Consider the following 23312-nt stretch of genomic DNA (forward strand, 5'->3'; position numbering starts at 1 on the left):
GGTGCAAGACAAGAATCAAGCCCACAAATCCTGATACAATAGTAACTGTGTTTGAAAAGGATCTTCTTCGGCTATCCCTCGATGCGAGGATGATATCTGCCAAGGGGGTTCATTGGTGAGTTTTTAAGTGGCTGAGGAGACCAATTCTTTTTTTCCCACAGAAGTGACAGGTGTCATCTTGGAGAGACATAGTTGTTGGCTGAAGTGTTGTGCCCTCTCTTTTCTCCTCTGTCACTTCTCTGTCTCATGAGCACATCAGTTCTCCTCAAAGTGAGCTGTGGCTTGGTGTATGGTGTGGTGCCACTGTGTTCTGTTCTGCGCCAAGTCCTCCCAGTTTGTTGGGTTGATGCCTCCCTTTTTAAGATGTACTTTCGGTATGTCTTTGAAACTCTTCCGCTGTCCTCCGCAAGCCCTTCTTCCCTGACTTAACTGAGAGAAGAGTACTTGCTTCGGGAGGCGAGTGTCAGGCATATGTACACAGTGGCCAGCTCAGGGGAGTTGGTATTTCATGATCTGTGCTTCTATACTGCTGATGTTGGCTGCAGAGAGAAGGCTGATGTTAGTGTGTCAGTCTTCCCAGATGATCCTGAGAATCCTCCTGAGGCAGCGCTGCTGGAACCACTCCAGCCGCTTGAGATGTCATCTGTAGGTTACCCAGGTCTCACACCCATAAAGAAGTGTGGGGATGACAACTGCCTTGTAAACCAAGATCTTGGTACCTGTTTGTAGATCCCTATCATTGAAAACTCGTTTGATGTGCTGGCACAGCGGATCCTGTATTCAATTTCTGTGTCAATGCTGGCTGTTTGGGAGCAGTGGCTGCCAAGGAATGGAAAATAGTCCACGTTTTCCAGGGGTCCTCTGCTGACAGTGATTTGTGGAGTTTGAAGAGTAGTTTGTGCAGGTGAGGGCTGGTAGAGTACCTTTGGTTTTCCCAATGTTGAGAGAAAGACCCTGGCTGTGATAGGCATCTGCAAAAAGATTTAGGGACAAGAATCAAGCCCACAAATCCTGTTATAATAATCACTGTGTTTGAAAAGGATATCTAGGTGGTAGAATGCCTTTTTCACAGTAGAAACAAAAAGACTCAAAAGGCCTATAGGTACCCAACTCCATATAATAGCTACTTGTGACATGGTGTTACCTGCATGTTTCACTTGTCATAATTCATCTAATCTCTTTTTGATTGTCTGATTTGAAAATTCAGTTACCAATCCGGTCCATTGGTACCTGTTAAAAAGCTTTTAACAATTTGCAAATTGTATGTATAAATGCATTTTATTACTGTATCTGATTTTTTTTTCAGTTCTTTGTTTTGTCATTATTTGTTGTTACAGAGCTTGAATGGAAGTTAGCACAAGTTGGAGCAATAAAAACTGACTTAGAAGAAAACCCCAAACAAAACATTAAGGATATGATGATGTCTTCAGTTAGAAGTGCTTCTATTCATGACACCAACAGTGCTAGTAGGGACAATGTTGAGACCAAATGTTACTCACACAGGAATTTTTAATGCTAGTACTCTGCATTGATGTTTTTATGTTTGGTCAACATATGTATGTTTATTACTGGTTTCATAAATCTGAAAAAATGCAGAGATTTGTTTTATATTTATACTTGCAGTTTAAACTTCTAGAAAATAATTAATATACTGTCTAAAGGCCAAATTCTACCCTTGAATATATACACATGGCTCATATTGAAGTGGAAGGGCCTTGAATCTCCACTTCATCTAAGTTCCACTCAACTGGAATGGAGAGGTGGGGTCAGAGGGAGCTAACTGTTGCTTTCTGATTCAGGGCTGCCTGGCATCAGTACAAGTTGGGATTCATAGGGGTAATACTAACTAATGTCACTGGTTAACGACTGAGTGTAGTTGAACTCCACTCTGCCAAACCTCTTCCCCATTTCTCCCATCAAGAATCTGGCCCAAAGGATATTATAGGCACACCCATCCAGGAGCAGGATTTAGCCCTTAATCTGTTGAATAAAGCAGATTTTTAGTACATGAGAACTGCATTTTGTAATCTTCTCCAATGTCAAGGATAATTCTCCAACTGTTTCTAATACTGACAATTAGTCTAAGTTTTCTTGAAGAGAAACTGATGCTTACTTCAGAGTAGTGCAGTGCATTGATGAACAAAGCCTAAAGTTATGGACGTAAATGCAATGCAGTGCATTGATGAACAAAGCCTAAAGTTATGGACGTAAATGAGCTGAAACACTTCCTAATTCAGCATTATTATTTATTGTGGCTATTTATTCAAATATCACGTAATAATGTACTTCCATCATGCTGTCCTCATATCCTCAACTGAAAAAGTCTCACTGCGCTAATGAAGACTTCCCTATATAGAGTCTACTCAGGGCATGTCTACACTTAAAACGCTGGATCGGCGCAGCTTCACCAATGCAGCTGTGTTGCTGAAGAGCTTTAATGAAGATGCTCTAAGCCGACAGGAGAGCACTCTCCTGTTGTCTTAGTTAATCTGCCTCCCTGAGACTATGTCACTCAGGGATATGGACCAATATAGGTCTGTAGCGTCAACCTAAGATGGTTCATGGACTATATATGCAAAAACATCCAGCATTCAGTTCACACTCAGCACATGTACGATTGTACAGCTATATGACTGAGCAAAAACATAACAGGGTGTGCAGCTTCCTACTGGCCATTTCCTATATAGTAATAGATTCAAGAATCCATTAATATTTTTGCTCATAGTAATCTAAACAATTTTATATTGAGTCTGCTCATACATTCCATGCACTGCAGCTCATAGTACTTTCAATGCAATCAACTAAGAATGGTCCATTGGCAGCTGGAGTATTACTGCCTTATCTCATGCACTCCAGGGTGTTTTGGAGATTTTTCTGTTGGGATTCAAGATGAGTCTCAGAGACTTACAATTTCTTTCCTTTAAGCCAGGTTTCCTTATTATAGTGATCTAGATCAGTATTTTTCAGAGTTTGGGGCGCGACCCAGTACTGGGTCATGGCATGTAAGGCACTGGGTCACCTTTCTCAGCACCCAGGGAACCTAGCGGGTCTGGTCAGCACCGCCGACCGGAACATTAAAAGTCCCGTCGGCGGTGCTGCCCAGCTAAGGCAGGTGAGTGCCTACCTGTTCTGACACCACGTTGCATCCCAGCTTCTAGGCAGGGGGGCCATGGGGCTTTGTGTGCTGCCCCCGCCTCGAGCACCAGCTCCACATGCCCATTGGCCCGTTCCCAGCCAATGGGAACTGTGGGGGAGGTGCCTGCAGGCAACAGTTGCATGGAACTTCTTGTGCGCCTCTGCCTAGGAGCCAGACCTGCCGCTGGCCACTTCCAGGGCGCAGCGCAGTCCGCAGTGCCAAGACAGGCGGGAAGCCTGCCTCTGCACCCCAGCTGCACTGCTGACTGCGCTGCAACCTTGAGCCCCCCCCAACCCGGAACCCCTTCCTGCACCCCAAATCCCTCATCCCACCCCAGCCCAGAGCCCTGACCCCCTCCTGCACCTCAATCCCCTGCCCCAGCTCAGAGTCCCCTCCTATACCTGAACCCCTCATTCCCGGCCCCACCCCGCAGCCCTCACTCCCACACCCCAACCCTCTGCCCTAGTCCTGAGCCCCTCCCACACCCCAAACCGCTCATCCCCAGCTCCGTTGGGTCATGGACATCAACAATTTTCTTCAGCTGGGTCTCCAGAAAAAAAGTTTGAAAACCACTGATCTAGATGATGACTGACTGAGCTGAACTGCCTTTCATCAACTTTACCTTCAGTTCTTTCCAGAAAAGTGTTTTTCAATTTCTTTGGAATTGGTCTTCAAGATGACTACTGTATTCCTCCTGAACTAACCCATTTTTCTTCCTTTCTGGCCAAAGCAGGTGCCTCGTACCCTATGGCAAGAAACTGCTTTTATTAGATGTTAGTTATATTGTCAAATTTAATTCCTCTCATTCTCAAGCATTTAGAAAGTCAGAGATGTCTGTTTTGAGGGCTGCAACAAGAGTAATGGCTTGGTTTAAGACACTGTTACTAGATGGGCCTGAGACTGCATTCTCACAGGCTAATGAGTATCATACTGAGCTTGTCAAACGCTATTTGACTACAGATGCCTCCACTTCATTGGTAATGAGGATCAAAGTGTTCCAAGATATGTAAGTTAGTGATTTAGTTGTCTCCTCCCACTTATACATCATCATCCATTTGACTTCTTCATTCTCATGATGCCTCCTGCTAGCAAACTTTTTTTTAGGGTGTGTCTGCACTTGCGACTGTACAAGATTACATGTGTGTTGTGGTACCATAGCCTCCCTGTTGTCAATATCTGAAGCTCTGAAGCATGTTTCTGAAGGACAGTGTAATGAGTGAAAGCTAGCACACATGACGGGGGTGGGTATGTACATGTATCCACTGTTGCATTGCCCTGTACCCATTCTACAGTGCAGTATGGATGAGGATAATGGGCAGGTTCCAGCTTATGGGTATCAATAGTCCTCTAGGGCCATTCCCATAATGCATTGATCCCTTTGCTGTCTGAACCTTACCCAAGAGTACAAAGCTCCCTGACCTCCCCACCTCTTTGCCAATGGTAGTAGCAACCTGCACTGAGCACTTCAGGGGGGTTTCTGCTGAAATCTATTGATCAATACAGGTGATCATGGTCTGAGGGTAGCCTCCTGGTCTCCGGAGCACACACAGGTGCTGGTCATTGTTTGGTCAGACTACACCATCCTCCATGACTTCGCCTGACTTGGCAAGAATATTCACCTGTCCCAGGGATATTCCCAGAGGCGGGCATTCCCTGATTCCATTCCAGTGCTGGGAGTGCATGAAGCACCTCCCACTCCTGTACTGGAGGGCAAACGACTCTAACAATTGCTCTGGGCAGGGATCTAGCACATGCCCATGCTTCAGTGAATGGACTTGGAGCTCTTCCAGGGCTGCAAGTTAGGAGCCTGAAGTCACTAACTACCTCCTCCTCAATACCGCCGGCCTCATCATATGATGGCAGGCTGGTGAGGGGCAGGACAAAGAGGTAGCAGGGACCTTGGAAAAAGTCCTAGGAGAGACGGAGAAGAAGCATGTGTTTCTGCACCTCTACCCAGATGACAAATCCCCACCCCCAAGCCACTACAGGAAAGACAATCCAGTGCTGGTAAGTGCTTTTTTTTATACAATGGACCTCCACATTCCCTGAGAATATCCCTGTTGCTCTGCTGCTATGTACCTCATCCCCCACAGCACACCTTACTGCTGCTCCACCCCAATGTTGTCCCAGAGCAACACAGCTGTAAATCAATGATTTTATTAAAATCACATGAACCAATGTATATACAAGGCCTGAAAATGTTTTTTTAAATCATTTACAAAAATCAGTTAGTCTTTCTCTTTTAGTACTGTATTTTGTTTTACCAGTTAACATAAATGTTTAGCAAATGAATAAGTTTTTTAAAAAACTATCAAAACATTTCCCACTAATAAATACTTAATAAGCTCTTACTGCTTTACAGTACACATTCAAGGCACAGTAGAAAACACTAGACAAGAGCCATTGGAGGAAATGCAATAGCACATTTGTGCAGCCATATTATCCTGTATTTTGATCTTGTCAGATATCAAAACCCAAGTTGGATCAAGATGTGAAGACCTTCAAAAATAGCAGGTACTGCAAGAAACATTGGTGGTTCAGTAGGTGTTGCTGTTCCCTTCGTGTCAGAACTACAATAATACATCTGCATCGTGTGAAGGGGCACTTTGCTACTTGAGGTGCCATCTTTTCAGAACATTCTTGATTATTAGAGATCTTATGGCAAATTTCATGAGTCTGGGCTGGTGTCAACCTTTGTTTCCTGAACACATTCCCATTTAGATAATACATATTTATGTCTAAGTTGCTCCACCAGTTTCTCCTGGATGTTTTTCACCTCCTGCTGTGTAGTATTTGCTCTGCTGTTTAACCACCAAGATTCAGTGATCTCTATTTACAGTATCTCCTATCTACTTCATAGGGGGAGGAGATGTTTAATTAATGTTTGTAAAGCACTTTCCTTAGCTGGAAGCCAGGAGTGCAAAATATTGTAGTTAGTAAAATCAAGCTTCTGGTGTTGTAGCAGAATGCAGGATTCCTAATGCTACTTTAGATTCTTCCACTTCTGTCCCCCGATAGTAAACCATAGATGTACTGCAGCCAAAAGGACGAAATGAGAGAGAGGTCCCTGTGGAGAAGGGACTATCTTAACCTAAAATTATTTGATATGAGGAGATGTTGTTCCAGGATAAGCATTAAAAAAAAACTGTATGATGGGGTGTGTTGTGGGATGAAGACCAAAAAGAACATGCTGCTGGGTGCACAGAGACACAGATTCCAGGACAGTCTACCCATTTTGAACTTTGGAGGTCTTCGATTTGAAGGACTCCTGATGTGAGAGAGAGTAGAAGGTGGACAACTAGACAGTGATTAGGAAGGGAAGCATTTACAAAATTAGTGTTTTCCTAGCAGAGTAAAAAGTAGAAGGGTTACTGGATGCTATTGTTATCTTTATTTAATTTCATTAAATAAGAGTTTAGTGGTTTTTTCAAACCCACAGGTCAGAGACCCCTCCCACTCAGTGAGGTTTTGAAGAGATCTGCAGGGTCCTTGGGAAAAATGTTAGGAAAAGCAGCCAGGATTGCCTGATATTTAAGGGCAAGTGTCCTAGAAAGAAGCTTAGAGGGATATTGGGTTTTATTAGTGACCCAGAGACACCAGTGTTGAACAAGGTGTGTGCTCAGGAAAGGGCAGGTTCTGACAAACCCTATAACCAGAAAAAGAGTACTTAAATATATGTATAAACCAACATACTCTAAAAATTAATGTTTTTTCTAAAGAACAAATGGTTGTTCTACATAGACTCTTATTCTATGCTTATAACCGTAGTGTCGGAGTATTTTAAGTGCAATAAGCAACGTGACTAACATCTGTCATGTTTATATTTTAAAGCTGTTGGATATTTCTTTTAGTCAACAAATACTTTATTCCTGATATTCAGCTCTGCTATTTGTGAAACAAAAACAACCAGCAGCTAAACTCAACAGGAAGCTGCTCAACAACTTCAGATACAAATGTAGCCTTTATGAATAAGAGAAAAAGGCACATCTTGGACCTTTAACTTTCAAAATTATCCCAATACTCCACAAAATAAAGGGCACCATCTCTCAACTTTAGCCACAAAATGAGTCCTTTATTTACTGTGATCCTATCTTTAAAGTGTTATCCTTCTGCACTGGAACAATAGATGTTTTGCAAAGTATCTGTTCTCTATCCCAAAGTATAACCAAAATATCAAACAAAAGCACTTCAGACTAGCACACCTTTAGCACAGAACACATCAGTTTGTCAGGCTGACGAAGTTCCCTTTTGCATTTTTTCTACATTTGTTATTGTACACAGGAAGCTGTAAGACTTAGCTGATGGGAATTAAGGATGGTAGCTCTTTGAGTGTCCTTGGCCTATTCAAATTCATGGGGTGTGCCGGCTGGGCAGCTCAGATGGTGGAACCATCTGGGAATGCTCATGCACCGCTCCTACCCTGTCCCTCAGCATTCCCCAATGTTCTGAGGGTGAGGCTATAAAAGGGTCTGTGGCGCACTCAGCTGCCTCAGTTCCTTCCAACCACAGCAGCAGATGCATGTAAATTTCTCTGGATCCTTGAGATCCAGAACCTTCTCAAGAATTTTAGTTGCTTAGATAGTATTTTACTATAAGTTTAATTTGGATAGATATAATTAAGTCAGTTCTTGTTATTATTTAGTTCTAGTTTAGATTTGGTTCTGTTGATCAGCTTAATGGCAGATCTGAAGACCAAAAGACCCAGTTTTCAGAGGTGTACATTGTGTGAGGCAGTGTTCTCAACCTTGGATGCTCATGTCCGATGTTTGGCACGTCTCAATGAGGGCCACAGTACTTCAAGGTATTCTGTCTGCAGCATCTTCACTCCAAGACCATGTACAAAGCATTTGAACAGACTATAACAGACTGCAAGTTCTCTTGCTCCAAGAAGCTTTGACAGGGATGTTGCTCATATTAGCAGCTTCTAAAGGATCAGCATCATGGGGTCTCTGGATGGTTCACTGAAGTAGGGGTGGAGTAGACCATGGAAGTACAGGTGGATAGCAGCATTGGGCCAACTGGTGATAGCAGGCTGGAAGCCTGTGGCAGTAATAGAATCAGGTTGGGTACTTGAGGCAGAAGCAGGCTGGAAACACCATGAGGTGGAGGGAGAGTTCCCAGCCCAAGTAGTGAGGTTGGATAGACTGGATTGCTGCTCTTCCTGTGGGATTAAATTGCTGTCTCTGGGAGTCAGCAGACCTGGTCCTCACTTACGGATTGGCTGCTGCAGCATGCCTGAAGGATGAATTATTGCAGGCTCTGACTGAAGGCTTATCTCACAATCAGACCATAAGATACAAAGACCACAGTTAGCTCAGAGTACAGCTAACTCCAAAAAGAAGAAGAATATCTTGACGACACCTCCGTTTTCTGTTCTGAGGTTGAGTTCTATGACTGCTGCACAGTTGATTTGGAAACCATCATGTCTGACCATGAAAATTCCAAAGGCTTCCTTGGCAATGGCCTCTGAGAGAAGAACCAAACTGTAAGAAAAGCCATCGGATCCGTCCACTTTTTGAAAAGCACAGCAGAAGACAAAAAGGCTCCTCTTAGCAGGACCAAGTCAGTCTCAAAAAATTAATCAGATTTGGATACACCAACTTCACATCCTAAACTAGAAATAAGAAGCAAATCCCTGTGTAAATCTCATCTAATTGATCCAAAGACTGCATCGGAACTGAAGATAATTTTGGAACACACAGCAGTTTCTTAAAAAGAAAAGGAGTACTAGTGGCACCTTAGAGACTAACCAATTTATTTGAGCATAAGCTTTAGTGAGCTACAGCTCACTTCATCGGATGCATTCAGTGGAAAATACAGTGAGGAGATTTATATACACACAGAACATGAAAAAATGGGTGTTATACACACTGTAAGGAGACTGATCACTTAAGATGAGCTATTAACAACAGTTACTGTAGCAGCTAAACTACACCATATAGCTCTGCAATTGGATTACATACTGGATCCACAGGAGTTGTTATCTAAAAGGGGAAAGAGAAAACTCCCGCAAATTATGCTTCTTGGATCTCCTCTTTTGAAATACGAAAGATATCAGATGAACTTTCTTGCTTTTCTCCAGAGAATTCTACATTTTCTTGGGTCCTATAGTTTCTCTATTGGTATAATTCCATTTGAAACCCTATTTCCACCCAACCCCCATCCCTTCCCTATTTAGGGAATGCCTTTTAAAAGAGCATATTAAAATCATATTCCATCCCAGTAAAAGGTGGGAGCAACAGAAGAGGTTTCAAAACAGTCCAGAATTCAGGCCTTCTATGCCAGATATTTCCTCGTTCCAAAGAAACGTGGAGGATTTCATCTGATACTGGATCTAAGGAAGCTCACCACCATCAGGAAATTCTGTTTCCATATGCTGATGCCAGCATCCATTGGATCTTTCTTTTTCATCCATGATTAGTTTGCAGCTCTCTATCTAAAGGATGTTTATTTTCATATTTCTAACAGACCAAGTCACAAGTATTTTATGTGACAACAGCACTTCCAGCACCCATGTTTTTTTTTTTTTTTACAAAGTATTCTCACTTATCTGAGGGTATTTTCACTGAACCATAATGAGATTATTGGTTTCTCAGTGCAACATCACAGGATGCTCTTCTTGAAGACATTAGTTACACCTATTCCCTCTTTGAGAGGTTAGGCCTCTTGATATATATGAAAGAGTTCTTGCTTCGTCCTACTCAAATAATTCACTTCATAGGAACAGTTCCAGATGCTCAGGCAGGCAGGGTTTTCTCTCTCACCAACAGAAGTTGGTCCAATAAAAGATATTACCTCACCCACCTTTGTCTCACAAAAGAGACTTCTCAAGCTTCAACTTGCTATAAGCAAATGTTAATGTTTTCTCTAGTGCTGATGGACATAATGGCTTCAGCCGCTTATGTCATACCATATGCTTGACTCAGGATGAGAACTCTACAACACTGGCTGGCAGGAAATTTACAGACCAAGTATGGACAGTATGCTAAGAAAGAAATTCTGGAGGGGATTGTTTTTTCCTTCACATGGTGGACTCAGAGCACAAATGTTCTAAAAGGAACGTTTTTTGATCCTCAGTCTCCAGCCATAACAATCGCATCAGATGCTTCCAACAAGGGGTAGGGAGCACATTTTGACAGTCTAACAGTTTGAACACACTGGAGCTTTGAAGAAAAGAAACTGCATATGAAAATTCTAGAGTTTAGAATCATCCATTTAGCTCTCAAGTCTTTTCTACCTCACATCTAGGGAAGAGTAGAACAGATTGCCACAGGTAACATGATAGCAATATATTATCTTAAACAAGGGGGAGCACACTTTCCAACTGTGTAAAGTAGTAGTTGAGTTACGGAACTGATGTATCCAGCATAGAGCTTATCCCATGGCCCTTCATTGTGCTGAAAAGGACAACTTGACAGATCAACTAAGCGGAGATATGACACATCTACATGAATGGTCAATAAAGAAACTGATGACATCTTCAAACCAAAGGATTTCTGGACATAGATCTATTTACCACCAGATACAATACCTTTTCCATTTCTGCTCATGAGAAGGTATGGGCAGTCTCCTGATATCAGACACTTTTCTCCAGAATTGGGAGAATGGACTACTATAAGCTTCCCATTACATTCAGAAGGTAGTAAGGAAGATAAAGCCAGATGGGTATCTTTACTGATCCAGCATGGCCAAGTCAGCAATGGTACACAAACCTCCTGCAACTTTCAAAGGGAGTTTACAGACTTCTTCTAGTGTTACCAGATATGTTGCCTCAACAAAAGGTTTACCACCCAGACCTCTATCACTGCAACTGCTTGCATGGGCTATATGACTGTAATGGAAAAATCTTTCCCATCGGAAGTGCAGCAAGTTATACTTAACTTAAACAAACAACCCTGCCCCACCCCTCACACCCCCAAAAAACAGTTGACTAAAAAGTGCTATAATTTCAAATGGACTAGATTTCTGAAGTGGATACATGAAAAACCTGGATCAACACTGTTACCACCAATTGAATATATTCTGGAATATTTGCTCTAATTAAAAGTTTTGGGTCTTTCTTTATCCTCTTAGATTCATCCTTGATATTTTCTTAGATAATAAATCTCCCATTGCACATAATATGGGTAAGAAATTTATAAAGGGGCTTGCTGACATGTAACCACAGGTACAATAATTAGTCCCATCAAGGGATCTCAGTTTAGTTCTAACACAGCTCTCTGTTCTAGTTGTCCATTAAAACTTGTTATAATAGCCATAGCACATACTAGGCTATTCAGTGAACTACATGCCCTCACTACTGATCCATCTTTTACTATATTTCAGAAAAGATAAGCTGCTGCTTTGTCCTTACCCCAAAGTAGAGTCTGAATTCTGCATTAATCAAACTCTAATTTTCTAATTTTCAAACCAGTTTTCTTCCCCAGACCTCAGTCACAAGGGTGAATTCAAGGTTGCTTACTTTAGATGCTAAGAGGATCCTCACCTATGATCTGAGTAGGACTAAGGAATTTTGCATGTCCTCAAAAATCTCTGGTTTCACAGTAACAGCCGTGTTAGTCTGTATTCGCAAAAAGAAAAGGAGTACTTGTGGCATCTTAGAGACTAACCAATTTATTTGAGCATGAGCTTTCGTGAGCTACAGCTCACTTCATCGGATGCATACCGTGGAAACTGCAGAAGACATTCTATACACACAGAGACCATGAAACAATACCTCCTCCCGCCCCACTGTACCAGCAGGACAGTGGGGCGGGAGGAGGTATTGTTTCATGGTCTCTGTGTGTATAGAATGTCTTCTGCAGTTTCCACGGTATGCATCCGATGAAGTGAGCTGTAGCTCACGAAAGCTCATGCTCAAATAAATTGGTTAGTCTCTAAGATGCCACAAGTACTCCTTTTCTTTTTTCAAAAATCTCTGTATATCTTGTGCAGGCCATCTAAGGTCAAGCAGTCTCTTCACAAACTATATCAATTTGGGTAGACATTTTACAGAGGAAAGCTATACATTGGCATCTATTTCTCCTCTTGTTAGCGCTGCATGAGCCCGTTCTACTAAAACAAAGGCTATTTCCATAACATCCATTACACATGTCCCAATCACTGAGAGCTGCTACTTGAAGCTCAGTAAATACATTTATTAAACATTACTCTTTAGTCAGAGCATCTAAGGCAGACACTCAGTTTGATAGGACTGTACTTCCATCCCTGTTTAATTGGATCCTAAGTCCCACCTTCCATTGATGGAATATTGTTTGCCAGATTATTCCATGAGTGGGAATATGCGGAGGATATTCAAAGAACTGAAGGTTACTTACCTTCAACTGAAGTTCTTTTAGATGGATTCTGCATATTCATACTCATGGGGTTGTGTCCAGTGGTGCAAGTAGAAACCATTTCTTGCAGGTACTGCACTCATAGGAGGGACACGAGGCGGAGGGCACGTGACCTCCCCATGTGACTGTCCATGTGACTCATTTGCACCCTGCTCCCATCCCGGGGCCCCCACGCTCTCCCCGTCTCCTCTGACACCCCCCTTTGTATATACAAACATCAACATACTTAACTACTCACTTTACCCGCAAACATGTAGTATTCAATCTGTTTATAGGGAATATGGGAGTTGGGTGAAGAACCATTTCAGCATATGTATGATTTACTAAAAGACAAATTTTAAGTAGAACTGTATCCTAAACTGCTTTATGGTGTGGTACCCAAACACTGCATTTCAGTGGGGGATTCAACTTCCTTTATAGGAACAGACTCCTGAAACTCCTACCAGTCTACAAAAGTGGTCCATAGTCATGCAAATAATCCCATTGTCTTCAATGGGATTGATCAAATGATTAAGGGTTTACAGTATTAGGTTCCAAGTTTGTAAATTGTTCTGGATGAAACTGACAATGCCTGAGTTGTCAGATAAGAAGGAGCTTCATTCGAATAAAGGTGGGCAGATGTGTGATGTCTTACCTCCATTACTAAAATGAGGAACATTTTATATATATTTACACATAATATTTTCCGCAAAGTTCTTGGCAGATTCCTGAGGCAGCTGGCTGGTTTAAGGCTGTCAGTGTCCGGTATTATAATCTTCACTTATAGTTCTCTCACCCACAAAGCTGGAAAATGAGGCATTTGTTTTCTTTGTTTTGCTGCTCCAGCTCAAGTTAACAAAATGCATGTTAGACTAGTTTGTCTGTAAAGAAGAATTCTAGCTACACTGGGGACCATACCTGATTCCATTCAGGCTGCAGAACTGGGCGGCCATCAAAATCCAAACATCCTCTGGTCGGTGCAAGCAGAGGTATTTCTCTAGTGATTTGGACTTGATGTGATGCAGTATGGATGTCATGGATAATTCAGACCAATGGGGCGAAACAGAATAAAAAACTGTTTAAACACCTTCCGTCCACCCCTCCCACCCCCCCAGGACTCCTGACCAATGTAACAGCACAATGCATATGCTAACAATCTTAAACAAAGCCTTTGTTTAAGTTTGTTAGCATATGTAGGTGCTGTTAAAGCCATATAAAGAATGAATGTCCTCCCTATCAGAGAACATGGGTATCCAGTTACAGCACAGCCTATATATAATATATATATATATATATATTGACATCCCAAGTTTTGTGTTTGTTTTATTTCTAACTCTTGGGTGTAAAGTTAGTTAAAAACAGAGAGGCAAACATGACAGAGCAGGAGTCGCCAGGAGTTTAATAGTCAGAGTCTATCTCGAAGAACTCCAGTTCCAGGTGAGTAGCCTTCATTTGGGTGGTAAAGATTCCAGGAGTTGGGTGCTTGGAGTTCAATGCCCTACTCTTCCATAGACTTCCTGATTGTGGCTGAGCAAGTCGCTTAGGCCTCAGTCTAAACACGTAAGTTGTATTCCCCAAAACAAGGTGGCACCTTAAAGACTAGTAGATTTATTTGGACATAAGCTTTCGTGGGTAAAAAACCACTTCTTCAGCTGCAACAGGGCTACCCCCTGATAAATTGTTTTGGTACACTGAAAGCAGCACAACTCCCTGCTGCTTCCCTCTGTGTACTTGGTTATATCTGTGTAAAGGTACTTTATATTGATGTAGCTATTCGGGGAGGGGGGGCCGGGAATCATCACCTGTCGTATAAAGCGCCTTTATATGAGTTATAAGTCTGCGATCAACTCAATAAAAGCTCCTCTCCTTTCTGAGCATGCGCAGCCTCCTACCCGGCGCAGACTGTGATTTTTTTTTCTCTTCAACTACGGCTACCTGCAGTGACGCTGCGCGCTCTGGGCCTGCGCAGCGGGACTCCAGCTTTCGTCTGTACTTCTGTATAACAGGAGGCGCCTTTCCCAGGGGTGACGTGAGGGGAGGTTCATTAAAGGGAGCGAAGCGTCCAGCTACCCCAGGGAGGGCGGCGTGTGAGGCAGGGCTGCAGTGAGCGGCTAAGGGCTTCCAAGCGGCTCTACGCCGGCCCCAGGCAGCACGCGCCGTGCCTTTCCTCCTCCCACGCGGCAGCTGCTGAGGCGCTTGGAGGCGGCAAGGGCAGCGGGGATTTCGCCAGCCCTCCTGGGGTGCAGAGCGGGGCAGTGCCTGAGGCACGGTTAACAGTAAGGCCAGGGCTCACCGGGACTCTGCTGTCAGACCCCCCCAGCCCCAGGGTCTCCCGCAGTCGCTGCCTCACGAGCCGTAGGTGTGAGGCGGCTGGGGGGCCCGCCCCCAAAGGCGCTAATAGTGCTGGGCAGGGTGATGTAACTGCCTTGGGACCCGCTCGGGCGGTCCCCACCCACCAAGGCACAAGGGAGCGCCCTCCGCCCCGCAGCCCCTGTCTCTGTAGCCGCGCCGGCCCGCTCAGCCCAGCGAAAAGGCGCCATTTTCTCCTCACAGAGCCACCCGCGTCTCTACCGGGGTGATCTGAGGTCAGGGAGCCGGGTCCCGCTACACAGGCTGCGAGCGCGTACAGAGCTGCTTTCCGCGCCGCAGCTAGGCGGCACTGCTGGAGAGGAGTCGCAAGCCGCGGTGGGAGGCTGCGCATGCCCCTTAGCGGCGAAGGTAAATCACAGGCCCAGCCGCGGCAGCCTGGCGCACGCGCCCTGGCACGGGGCTTAGTCAATCCGGTGGCTGCTGTTGCCGGTAGGCTCTGGCGGCGCATGCGCAGTGGTGGCGGTGAGGGAATCACAGGCCTGGCTGCTGCTGGAGGAGGATCTGTCGGTGGGTTTGGGACTAAGCGCAGGAAGCGGCTTCGCACACTGCAAGGAGCCCAGAGTGGTCAGGCGGCGCGGGGAGCCGGGTAAGGTGCGCGCTGCAAGGGCAGGCGGGGCAGCTGTGGCCGGGCGGGGTCCCCCGGATCCCGGCCGGGGAGCCATTAAAGTTTGACAGTCCTGGCGGGGCTCCCGTCTCCAGGGCAGCGGCGGGGGGTGGGCACGGCAGGGGCTGCCCGTCGGGCCGGGCGCGGGCTGGGGCTGGGGCTCCCCGGCGGGGCAGGGCTGGGGCTCCCCGGCGGGGCAGGGCAGGGGCTGTTTCATAAGGGACCCGCTAGGCCTTGTGACCCACTTTACTCCTGTCACAACTCCCAGCACGTTTGGAGCCCTGCCCGGCTGGCCCGGCGCCCGGCCGGGCTCCGCCTGCTCTCGCCGCCCCGAGGGCGGGGGCGCGACGCTCCGAGCTGCCAGCTCCCCACCTGCCCGGGGCGCGGGCTGGCGCTGGAGCCGGGACCCTGTTTGTTTTCTTTCTCGCGCCTGGAGCCGTGGGCGGCGTCTCGTCCGGTCTGTGCAGCCGGGAGCGGCTCTCCCCGCCCGCACGGCCCCCGCTGTCAGAGGGGCTCTCCCTGCTGCCGGAGCTGGTCGGGGACAGCCTGGTCTGCGCCGCTCAGCGCGGTTATCCTCGCAGCACCCTGCCGGCCGGGAGCCGAGCCTGTCCGCCGCAGCCGTAGGGCCAGGAGCAGCCTTGTCTGCGGCACAGGATGGACAATAAAACCGGGCGGCGGGCTGCTGGTGGAGTGATCGCCCATGGCCTGTCGTGGGCGGGGCGGGGTGTTCTTAGTGTCAGTGTTAAATTGGAATGAAATTCAGTGGCGTGCGAAGTAACAGGACAACTGACGTTTGCAACTCGTGAATCCAGTCCCGGAAACCAATGGTCCCATAGAATGAAGAGCTGCTGGCCCGAGAGAAGGTTTATAAACGTAGACACGTCCCTTTCATGGGGCCCCAAGGCGTCCACTTGCCTGGATCAGCTTGCAGGATCTGTCTCTAAATCCCAAAATGATTCACATCATTAGTCATTATAATACTTAATGCTTGTACAGCGATTTCAGTCTAGAAATAGTTGCTTAAATCCTGTTATAGCAGAGAGACTGAAGTGAAGGGTACTGTGAAAAATTAAATTTTGTTGAATGAATAAATTTTACTTTAAGAAAAGGAGTACTTGTGGCACCTTAGAGACTAACCAATTTATTTGAGCATAAGCTTTCGTGAGCTACAGCTCACTTCATCGGATGAAAATACCGTTTCATGGTCTCTGTGTATATAATGTCTTCTGCAGTTTCCACAGTATGCATCCGATGAAGTGAGCTGTAGCTCACGAAAGCTTATGTTCAAATAAATTGGTTAGTCTCTAAGGTACCACAAGTACTCCTTTTCTTTTTGCGAATGCAGACTAACACAGCTGTTACTGTGAAATTTTACTTTGTTTCAGCATGGTGTCTAAGCAGTATTTATTAATAACACCGTAAATTATTAAAAGTCAAGATTTTACAAATATATTCCCCAGTGCTGCGAGCACTTTTGTACATGCTTAAGTTCAAGCATGTAAGTAGCCTCTCTGATTTTAGTAAATGGCGCACATACAATTAAGCATGTGCATTGTAGGATTGGGATCCTAATTTACTTGGCATTCTTTTTGTATTTCTCTCAACTTGGAAATTGAAACTCAGTGAAGTTTACAGTCAGTTTAATTTTCAGGTTCTCATTATCCCCTTATTGGAGTTTTAAATACAGCAAGGAGAATGTTTATTTAAAAGCTATTTTGATTGGAGGTTTTTGTTTAACAGTTGAAACATTTTGTTTTTCTGAGATCTCTTAGCATTATGGAGATTCCAAGAAAAATAACATATATGTCTCAAATATATTTATTTTTATGATATCAGGTGTTCTTGTTAAATTGTGATAATTGTGCATCTTGGAGTTGGTCTTAAACTGTTGAGAAACTTGTTAAAAGAAAAGGAGTACTTGTGGCACCTTAGAGACTAACCAATTTATTTGAACATGGGCTTTCGTGAACTACAACGAAAGCTTATGCTCAAATAAATTGGTTAGTCTCTAAGGTGCCACAAGTACTCCTTTTCTTTTTGCAGATACAGACTAACATGGCTGCTACTCTGAAACTTGTTAAAAGAAAAACAATCATGCAGCCTAGTAGTACAATATTTTCCTGAAAAAATTGCTTTGCACTATTACAGAATAGCATGAACAAAAAATTTAATTTTCAGGTCCGTGGTTAACAGCCAGGCTCAAACATTATACAGCTGATTCTCACTTATTGCTTGTTTCAATTTCTTTACACATTCACATAAAGAACGATGAATGTTTTCTTGGAGCTCTGTAATTTTATGTATATTTGTGTTTTACTTTTTGTAAATTTTGTTTACATTTTTAGGACTACTTAAACGCTCTCTGGTGGCTAATTTAACATATAGTCAAATAATTTAAGACTGTCAAAGAGTGGTTATTTGCTCATGTAGTTGTAGGCTGATCTCCCTGTGAAGCGTCTCACTGAGGTCAGTGGGGCTCCATACCAGGGTCCACCTGTGAATGACCAGTTACAGGTAGAACTCAATGGGAAGGTTCTATTGGAATTAGGTGATTACTGTAGCTGTAATGATTTGAGGCCCCAGGGGCTGTGAGGATCTTCAAGTTTCACCTGGTCTGGCTGCCTTCTCTGGATGTCAAGTGTTTGTTTTTGGATTGTTTAAACAGATTCTTCTTGATTGTATGGCACTCATGTATATTTTTCTCTTCACAATCTTTTCCATTTTGTTTTTTCCACATATTTAAGTCCCCTTTTTGCCCCCTCCTGTTATCTCCCATGCTGGAAATTTTCTTCCCACTCCTTTTAGAATATGTACTGGGAAGCAACACTCTGCCCCTGGTTTATATAACTTTTGCTGCTTCGATATTCTAGAACTGTATGCTGCTCAGGAAAATTTGCAATTTCTCATTTATTCGTAAAGTGACTTTCTATTTTATCTGGTATATTTTAACAAGGATGGTTCTGATAATTAAATGTCTCCTGCAATATAAAAGGTTTTAATAACACAAAGGAAAAAGTATACTCAGTGCTTTTAAAAAAAAAAAGAAGGTTGACATTGCCATGCTCCAGGAAACACCTTTGCCAGAATTTGAAGCTTGTAAACTGAATAAAGATTGCATATGCCTCTCAGTTTCCAGTTGCTTTAATTCTTAAGCGAGGGGCATTGGTATACTAATACATAAAAAGTTGAATTTTAATATTCTGAGCACATCTTATCTGACAGTGAGGTCAGATTTACTATCCTCAAGGCTGAAATTGACAATTCTAAAATCAAACCAGGATGACCCAATTTTGTCGTAATTTTTTTATGAGTATAAATGACATGGGACACCATCCTATTATCATAGCTGGAGACTTTAACATAACTCTAGATGAAGCACTTGATAAATCTTCTCCTTCTCCATATAAAAACTAAAATACATGAGTACACCTTACATACATAGCAGATTTAGGCTCAAAAAATATGTGGAGATGGGGTAATCTTATGACCAGAGACTATATCTTTTTTTTTCCCTGCAGCTCATTCAACGTATTCAAAATTGGACTGTTTCTTAGTGTCACAAGACTTGATCAATTCTGTCACTCATTATAACAATAGTACCAATGGCATATCTGACCATGCTCCTATACATATGTCTTTTAGGTCCCCAGAGTATGCACCCTCAACTAAAATGTGAAGATTAAATGCTTCTCTGCTGTTTGATACATCATTTATTAACTCTGTCCAGCAAGAGTTGGAACTTTTTCTTTAAAACAAATACCTCCAGAGTTTCATCAGTTGTCACACTTTGGGAAGCATTTAAAACCTTCATCAAAGGCCATATCATCTTTTATGCCATGTTTAGAAAGAAATGGAGAGAACATAGAATTGATACCCTTGTGAAGGAAATTAAGGCCTTGGATGTAGACTGTGCTTCTAATTCCTCCCCAGAGAAACTCTGAATTCTCATCAGTCTAAACTATGAAATCAATAAACTTCTGTCCCAAAAGGCAGAGTTTGCTTTATTCTTTTTGAAGCAAAACTACTGGGAATCTGGCGAGAGAGAGAGAGATGCTATTCGCGATAGTAGCAATAAATTATATACAACAGTCAGATATTAATAAAGAGTTTCAACAATTTTATTTAAAACTATATTTAGCTGAAGAGGGAATCACTAAAGATGCCCTAGATAACTTTTGTAGTGGATTGTCTCTGCCACAAATCTCTGACTCTGATGGAACTTTTAGATGCCCGTTTAGAAATCACACAACTGACTCAGGCTATAAAAATATGATGGTCAGAAAGACTCCTTGTGCAGACGGGTTCCCAGCTGAATTTTACAAAAAGTTCTCTGAAACTTTAACACCTAGGTTATTGAATATGTTCAATGAGACCAAGAATGAGCAAACTCTTCTCCTACTCTATGAGTAGCTGTAATTTCAGTTATTCCTAAACCTGGGGAAGACCTTGAACTATGTAGTAATTCGCAAAAAGAAAAGGAGTACTTGTGGCACCTTAGAGACTAACCAATTTATCTGAGCATGAGCTTTCGTGAGAAGTGAGCAGTAGCTCACGAAAGCTCATGCTCAAATAAATTGGTTAGTCTCTAAGGTGCCACAAGTACTCCTTTTTGCGAATACAGACTAACACGGCTGTTACTCTGAAATATGTAGTAATTACAAGACAATTTTTTAAAGCAATTGTGTTGCTAAGATTTTAGCTAAAGCTCTTGCTGTGTGATTGGACAAAGTTCTGTCTCACATTCAACACACAAATCCGGTAGACTTCCTTCCTAATAGACGTGGCTCAGATAACGTGTGTCAAATGATATTATTGCCACTCCAAAAAATTCTAAAGAACTCTTAGCTGTCATTTCTTTAGATGCTGTAAAGGTCTTAGTTCCAGGCTATGTGGGCAATCTGTTGTGTGTGCACAAAATTTGGATTTGGTAAACAATATATTGCTTGGTTTAAGCTTTTATACTTTAACCTGACTTCCAGGGTAGTTATCAATGGTATTATTTACACCCCATTTCCATTACAGAGATATGAGACAGGGCTGCCCACTTTCTCCTCTTCTGTTTGATTTAGCTCTAGAACCTTTAGCCTTTGCCATCTGAGCAAATAAACATATTCATGGTATCAGGGTGGCCCAAACAGAGAACAAAATTGTGTTTTATGCAGATGAACTTGTATTTGTATGTGTGTTCCAGGTTACTATTCCTAACCTTTTAACTACTGGTAATAAGTTTGGACACCTCTCAGGATATAAAATTAATTGGGGTAAATCAGAAATCTTAGACACTAACAGTATACCCACAAAGTACTGTTCTCAAATTGGGACTTTCAGTGGCAATCCTCTTATCTGAAATATTTAGGAATACTGCTTTCCAAAAATATTCAGGGCATCCCTAAGATAAATATAGAACTAGTTATTGCCCAAGTGTCTAATGATTTGGAGAGATGGAGTTTAATGCTCAGTTTGTCAAGTAAAATTAGTATACTGAAAACGTATGTTCTTCCCAGAATTTTCTATGTCCTGAGCAGTTTATTTCTGTTCCTCAAATTCATTTTAAGAAATTCAATAATATTTTCTCAGCATTCCTTTGGGTACAGGTAAGAAATCTAGACCAGCTCTTAACAAATTACAGCTCCCCCAATATTCCCAATTTGGAAAATTATCATATCTCCTTTTTGTTAAGCCAGGCATCTTTGTGGATGTTACATATGACCACACAGACTTCACCTTGGATTCAGATTGAATGAGAATTGGTATATCCTCTACGTGTTTCAGACATTGTCAGATTATTATAGATTTGATAGCTCCAGAGCTCTCCCAGTGATGGCTGTCATATAAACTTGGTCAAACTTGGCTAAAAAGTTCTGCTTCCCTCCATTCTTCCTTGTAGAAGTCATATGGAACAATCCTGTTCTTAAAATCAGTAGCAAAACCTGGATCTGGAGGGATTGGATGGACAGAGGAATTATGACTGTGTAACAGATAATTGACAATGATAAATTTAAACCATTTGTGTAGATCTTCAGTAACAGTTTGGTTTACTCTGCTCTGGAACATGGAAGTATCTCCAGTTAAAGCGTTTACTTACTAGTGTATTTAGACCAGATGCATTGGGAGCTCCAGATCATATATTATTTTGGAGGAAACTTCCTGGATTTACTCAGCCAGTGGTATCCTCTTACAATACACATTTGGATACACATCTATCTCTGACCCAATGGAATACAATTCTGTCTATTGTTAAAAAATGAAACTATAGAGCTGACTCTGTGGCTTATTTGCCAAAAGACACTTTCTCAAATATACTGGTCCCTGCATAAGCTAATGGTAATGGGCCTCACAAATGCTGTTGGAAATGTAACTCAGTTGGTGCTACATTAAGTGCCCCTGTGTCAAGAATTTCTGGTATGAGGTCAGTCAAATGTCCAATTTGATATTGGATGCTAAATTGGAGGCCAAGTTTTATTCTTGGATATATTCCTGATATTTAGAGATTACCTTGTAACAAGGCAGCATGGTTCCAACCTGCAGCTTTGGTTGCTAAAAACTTAATCCTGCAAAAATGAAAAAATTGATCCCTACCAAATATTGATGCCTGGCTCAGTGGTATGGCTGGCCTTACATCTAGTGAAAGGGAATGCCCAAACAATTCAAAGCAATTTGGGCTGACTTTTTAGAGGCCTATGATTAACATAGGCCTTGAAGATAGCTATGTCACTTCCCCTCCCCTGCCTTTATCATAACCCCCTCTGTTTACTTTATGTATTGTGATGAGTCTGGTATCTTGGTATATTTATTGTATTTGGAAAAATTTATAAATGTCTTGCTTTCCTAATCAAAAAGTGACACATTTTTGACTCATGAGTCCATATCCTGCATCTGAATATTCACAAAATACACTTTTTAAAAAAGCCTTTGCACAGTAAAATAAATAATGAGCACTGAAAGCTTTAGATTTCTAAAATAAACTTTTTAGATTGTGTGACAGCTACATTTCAATCTGGAGTGGCCTGTGACACTGAGTGCCTACCTCAGGGCAGAATATCAAAAACAGGGCAGATACCCCAAACTGGTGGTATGTTCTATACTTAGATTTTACCAAGGTAGTAACAAATGTGAACTCCTGCATCACTACCATGGAGTCACAGACAGTCCCCTTCGGCTCTCAAGTCTCTCTTGCCACCATACAAACTGGGCTTAATGATAAATGGTCACTTACATCAAAAATCACACAATATTCAGGTTGCTTCGAGTCACTTACACCAGATTGGGTACCCTAGATCTTAGACCAAAAACAATGCCTGTAGCCAATCCTGTAATGAACTATCTAAAGGTTTATTAACTAGGAAAAAGAAATTAATTATTTACAGGCTGAAGCATGCAACCATATGCACAAATGAGTTGCAATCTAAATCCTAAGAGTGACGAGTTAGAGTGATCTGTCAATTCAAAGCCTCTTTTAAGCAGAGGTGGATGACGTTTTTTGGGGGCCCTGGGCAAGAGCAAGTGGGGGCCCCTTCCCACCCCTTCCATCTGCAGTCCCCACACTCTTCCCTGCTGCTCCTGCCAGGGAGCAAGGTTGGGGTGTGGGGCTTGTGTTGCTCTGCTCACCCGGCACTCCTGCTGAGAGTGGGTTTGGAGTGTGGGGGCTTTCCCCGCTCCCGGCAGGAGTACCTGATGGGTGGAGCATGACAAGCCCCTACGCCCCAACCCTGCTCCCCAGCAGGAGTGCTGGACGGGCAGAGTGGGCCAGCGTGCAGGGGTGCCCATTTTCCTGGGGCCCCTGGGCATGGGCCCTGTTGGCCCAATGGCTAATCCGCCACTGCTTTCAGGGTGGAACTATGAGGTAGACCCTGGGAATCTCTGGCTTCAGTTTGGTGTCTCTGACCCT

General features: G+C 43.2%; 2 protein-coding genes across 2 annotated transcripts in view; both read left to right on the forward strand.

Moving 5' to 3' along the window:
• The window catches only part of PDCL2 (phosducin like 2), a gene marked incomplete at both ends in the record, with an annotated part of 42399 nt that extends 26351 nt beyond the window's left edge, over window positions 1–16048 (forward strand). Inside the window, 2 exons of the mRNA XM_084625757.1 lie at window positions 1338–1466; window positions 15693–16048. Of these exons, the coding sequence (XP_084481883.1) occupies window positions 1338–1466; window positions 15693–16048 (485 nt within the window). The remainder of the gene's footprint in view (window positions 1–1337; window positions 1467–15692) is intronic.
• CLOCK (clock circadian regulator) overlaps window positions 15154–23312 on the forward strand; it is a 92459-nt gene continuing 84300 nt past the window's right edge. The window contains exon 1 of the mRNA XM_084626144.1: window positions 15154–15411. The gene's annotated coding sequence lies outside the window, so the exon portion shown is untranslated. The remainder of the gene's footprint in view (window positions 15412–23312) is intronic.

Source organism: Lepidochelys olivacea, assembly GCF_965140295.1.
Source record: "Lepidochelys olivacea isolate rLepOli2 genome assembly, chromosome: 4".
NCBI classification, from domain to species: Eukaryota; Metazoa; Chordata; order Testudines; family Cheloniidae; genus Lepidochelys; species Lepidochelys olivacea.